We start from the raw sequence: 5,377 nt of genomic DNA on the forward strand, positions 1-5,377 counted from the left end.
CCACCAAGTTTGCTGGACCAACTCTCTGTTTTGTTTATTACCAAAATCGTTCTCACCGAGTTTGTGTAATCGGTCAAACCGAGTTTGTGTAATCGGTCAAACCGGGTTGAGGTTTTACCCTAACCCTAGCACATCGGTCCCACCAAAAACTCTAACGTTCACATTTTGAACCAAATCGGTCCGACCGAGTTTCTTGATTCGGTCCCACCGAGTTTGGTGAATTGTGTGTAACAGCTAGATTTTGTGTGGAGGCTATATATATCCCTCCACCCATCCTCCATTCGAGGAGAGAGCCATCAGAACGTGCCTACACTTCCAGCATTCATTTTTTGAGAGAGAACCACCTACTCATGTGTTGAGACCAAGATATTCCAATCCAACCACAAGAATCTTGATCCCTAGCCTTCCCCAAGTTGCTTTCCACTCAAATCATCTTTCCACCATATCCAAATCTGTGAGAGAGAGTTGAGTGTTGGGAGACTATCATTTGAAGGACAAGAGCAAGGAGTTCATCGTCAACACACCTTCTATTACCTTTGGGAGAGTGGTGTCTCCTAGATTGGTTAGGTGTCACTTGGGAGCCCCCGTCAAGATTGTGGGGTTGAACCAAGGAGTTTCCAAGGGCAAGGAGATCGCCTACTTCATGAAGATCTACCCAAGTGAGGCAAGTCCTTCATGGGTGATGTCCATGGTGGGATAGACAAGGTTGCTTCTTCGTGGACCCTTCGTGGGTGGAGCCCTCCATGGACTCGCGCAACCGTTACCCTTCGTGGGTTGAAGTCTCCATCAACGTGAATGTACGATAGCACCACCTATTGGAACCACGCCAAATATCTCCGTGTCTCCAATTGCATTTGCACACTCCAACCCCATCCCTTTACTTTCTTGCAAGTTCCATGCTATACTTTCCGTTGTTCATATACTCTTGCCATGCTTGCTTGAAACATATTGTGAATGTTTAAACTTGTGCTAAAACTCCACCTTAACTTAAAGAAATTAAAAACTACTACTTTTCCTTGCTGAGGGTCTAATCACCCCCCTCTAGACACCTCTTCTCGATCCTACATCAGCATCTGTGCATCCAGCAGTTGCTAGCTCCCTTCTGATCTTGCGGAGCCAATCATCAGCTACAATCGGCTCGGTGCTGCTAGAGAACACCGACGAATTCAGCCTTAGGAACCAGGTCAGGTTGTCGACAGGGGGTGGTGGTGGTGGATTGTTGTTCTTGTTGTTGTTGCCTTGGTTCTGGATGAGCATTTGTATCAAGGCATTTTGCTGTTGGATCACCTGGATGAGCTTCGGCGGGAAAGTGAATCCGAGGTCACGTCTCGGAGGCATCTGGTGTTTTGGAGTGGATGAGAAATTAGAATAGAACAAGGGTCTAATGAGAAAATAGCACTACCCATATGAATGCACAATCATAATCACACCAATGATTTATTCATTCATCTCAAACAAGGTTCAATCTCGGATTACAAAATCTCGCGACTAATCGAAAATAACGGCCTAAGTGATTGATGAAAAGAAAAAAAAGAAAACATGGTGGTCAACTAAATGTTCTCCTTAGATATCCTTGTGTCCTCTGGTGCGGCATTCTCTGGTGCCGCGTCCTCTGGTGCGGCACCTCCTCTTGTTGCATCATTCGGTGGAGCTCTCTTCGTAATCGTGGTCATTGCTCATGAGGGGTCCGTTATCTCCACTCGGGAAGAGGTCTTCTCCATGGTCCATCTTTTCCTCCAGTGTGGCAACATATTTCTCCAGGTCCTCGATTCTCTCCATAAAATCCTCAACTTCCTCTTCATGTTCAAGGAAGTCCGCGCGTGCTTTCTCCTCCAGTTCCAGTTCACGGAACAACAGCCTCCTCAGTACCTTGGAACTTTGGCGCATCTGCATTTCTTGGTTCTTGATGTGACTCTCCAAGTCTTGGGCATATGAAAGAATGGAGTCGTCCTCCATGGTACAGATAATATCTCCATTCCTAGCTCCGCGAGAAATCATGGCGAGGCCTGATGGGTCGAGCTCGGCCCTGTACTCTTCTCGGAGATGTCTAAGTGCATGATGAATCGCCATGTCTCTTCCGAGGATCCAAGTGAAAGCGGTAAACTCAAAGTCGATGGGCTCTGAATATCCTCTGAAGGTCCTCCCTGGAATGTGCACCTCAATCTTGTAGCGGGTATCCATCGAAAGTGCATTGGTAGGCTTCCCGGTGATAGAGGGCAGAGCAATCTTCAGCTTCTTCATGATCCAAACGAGCTTCTTGCCGAAAGGCATCGTCTCATCCGGCTGGCAAAACTCCAGTAGCAGAACTGGGGTGAACTCGGCGGCCATCTAGAATGTTGAAAATCAGAGGGAAGTCAGAAATGAACAGGGGAGAATTACAGAATAATAAGGACATAAAATAAAATAGTTTCTTCCTATGGCTTTCCGATCATAAGGGTTACGTCCTACGGTCAGCGTGTGCTCTGATACCATCTCTGTCGCGACGTGACCCAAAATCGGCCAAGTCTCTGTGTATCTGTACCATCACTGCTCGCACACACAGTACATTGATGAAAAATTCAAAGTTCAATCACACCTGATTTATTACACGATTCTCATATAGAGTCTTTATTACAATAGAATAAATTCGGCCGAAGGCCAACTCATGAGAAAAAAACTAAATGTTGTGGAAGCGTAGACGATAAGCGAGTCCATCCGACTCCATAGGGCAATCACCAAGCGTAGATCGTAGCCTCACTCCTAGTCGGAAAACTCCTCTACCACATGAGACGTTGCAGTCATGTAGGTCAGCATTTTGAATATGCCGGCAAGCCATAGAGAGAACAATAACAATAATGCTAACACCATATGCAATTTGGCTGTGGGGCTCTAAGTTTGAGTTTTTGCGAAAAAGCCAATTGTTTCCTACGAAAAAAGGACTTGCTTGCAATTACTACAAAATTTTAGTTGTTATTGAGATAGTTCCGCCAACCAGTGTCTCATACCCAAAATCATTAATAACCCATCAATTAATTAATTATGTTCGGTGTTGAGATTTTTGAAATACTCCAATTCCAGAGGCTCAATTGTCCGTAACCGGGGACACGACTAATCGATTAGGTTTCTACTCTGTAGAGTTTTGTACACTTTACCTGCAAGAATCGTTCCCTCCTTTATGTCCTCGTACTGCCTGGTGTTTGATGACGGGACGAATGAAACAGGTCTTCCATAGAGTTCCTCTGGGCCACTGCCGGTGCCCATCCAATCCTACCGTTCTTCTACATCTCGTAGCACCGTCCGTCCAGAGTCACGCCTAGGGTCGACCAAGCCAGAGCCCATAATGGCTTGTGGCTGCACAGGTAAGCTTCCAGTCAAGGGGTATTCATCCCTCTCTTCGTGGCTGGGTGAAGCTTTCCGCAAGATGTCATGGCGCTTCTCCATGCATCCCGGCCATCCGCTGGTTGCTCCAGGGTGCCCGTCAACCATCCTCCACCCAGTAGTGAGTTTGAAGTCCATCTTGTGCTTGAAGTCATGGGGCTGTCATCATCTTGACTCTCACATCTCCCTTATGAATCACTCAACCAACCCCATCTACGAGCATAGAAAAATAAACTACATCGTCCCGGGAAATGGTAACAAAGGGATTTTGGGTCAACCCACCACATGATACTACTCAAGACTTATTCAATTTCTCCTACTGCATGCATGGTGAGGAGGAATACTACTAATGGAATAAAACATAGGTAAATAATTTCATGATCAAGACTTGCCTGGCTGACGGTCTTCGAACGCTTGTCACTCGTGATAGCAAGCTTCACGGCTTCGGAAGTTCTATTCGAAGCAAACAATAAATACATAAGCATACAACTATACCAACATAGTAACATAAAAGCAATCTATCATACTTCACACATAGACAATCAACCAAAACCAAAGAAAACCAATTGAACTCCAAGCCAACAACTAGCAAGAAAAATAAAACAAAACATATTTTTCCGTAAATAAAAGTTCACCGTCTAAAACTACAGAAACAAATTTGAAATGAAATACAACAGAGGTGGAAATAAATATTAAAGCAATTAAAACAACAGAAAACAACAATGAAGCGAAATAAACTAAAACAGGGTTGTTTTCGTGTAAAACTAATTTTAATAAAATCTATAAATACCCAAATTAATCCTACTGCTAGGCAAGGTCAAACAAAGCAGTGGCAAAAAGAATCGCCTAAAAATATTAATTCTAGCTCATATTATAACAGAACTACTAATCTGACTAAAACTCATATACAACAATTTTTAAAAACTAAAGCATGGTCGAAACTATTTTATATAGAAACCTTAGAAAATTTGCAAACTAGAGCAAAAATAATCAACTAAAAATATTTAATAACCTAAACGATATAGATTTTACAAAACTGAAACTATTCTTTTTCAAAACAGAACGGAAATAACAGTAAAAAAATTAACGGTGCTATTGGGCTTGGGGTGCTGCGATCTGAAGCTAAACAGCGCATGGGCGAAATATAAACTAAAATGCGTATGGGTTAATAAAAGAAAACCGATCGTGTCGGTCTACACTAAACCGTAACTAAACCAGAAATAAGCCATAAACTAAACCGTACAAAACCGATCTAATACAAATAAACCTAACCCTTCACTAGATCTAATCTAAGCCATAAATTGCAGATCGAACGGTCGAGGGGAGGTGCGGCTTACAGCAAACGATGTCGAAGTCCGGCGGCTCGACGGTGATCGGGGCGGCGGCTCCGGTGGTCGGGGAGGTCGGCAGGGCGAGGCGGCGGAGCGATGCGGTGGTGACGTCGGGGTGGCCCAGGGACGACGGAGGCGGTTAGGACGATGACGACAGCGCTCGGGCGAGCTGTAGCTCTGGTGACGGGCGGCGATGCTTGGTTTACTCCCTGTGGTAGACGAGGGAGGCCAAAAACATGTTAATGAGGATCGGGAAGGTGAACTAGGCCGGTGGCCTGAGTTTGAGTAGCTGGAGATGCTCACCGGCGTCGGTGGCGGCGGCGGACTGTGGGGGCGGAGGCGGGATGCGTTTGAGGAGGGCTACGGGGCTTAGAGCGAGGGTTTTTTGAAGGGGACCGTGGGAGGAGATGCATTGGTATTTATAGGGCAACGTCTTGGAGGAGGGGGCGTCATGGGATCACGATCCCGAGAAGATCGGAACCACAGCGGCGTCGAACGTGTTCTGGCGAGGTTTGCCATGGACGAGGGGTTGAAGGAAAGGGTGTGGTTGGCCTGTCGGTGAGAGGAAAGGGAAGGGACCGATCCGGCGACCAAGACGAGAGCAGGTCGGGTGCGAGCGCGCTGGGTTGGCTAGCTCGGCTCGCTGGTTGGCTGTGGCTCTAGCGGCTGGGCCTGCTGGCCTGGCGCCT

At 46.1% G+C, this 5,377-nt stretch overlaps 1 protein-coding gene across 1 annotated transcript; it reads right to left on the minus strand.

The window, feature by feature from the left end:
• Positions 1–1,638: 1,638 nt before the first annotated feature.
• On the minus strand, positions 1,639–2,271 carry LOC147979086 (uncharacterized). The gene has a single exon (XM_087515027.1). It carries the CDS (start codon positions 2,269–2,271, stop codon positions 1,639–1,641), a length of 633 nt encoding a protein of 210 aa, XP_087371153.1.
• Between the last annotated feature and the right edge of the window lie 3,106 nt (positions 2,272–5,377).

Source organism: Triticum urartu, chromosome 3A, assembly GCF_056163025.1.
Source record: "Triticum urartu cultivar PI428250 chromosome 3A, HENAU_Tu73, whole genome shotgun sequence".
Classification (NCBI taxonomy): domain Eukaryota; kingdom Viridiplantae; phylum Streptophyta; class Magnoliopsida; order Poales; family Poaceae; genus Triticum; species Triticum urartu.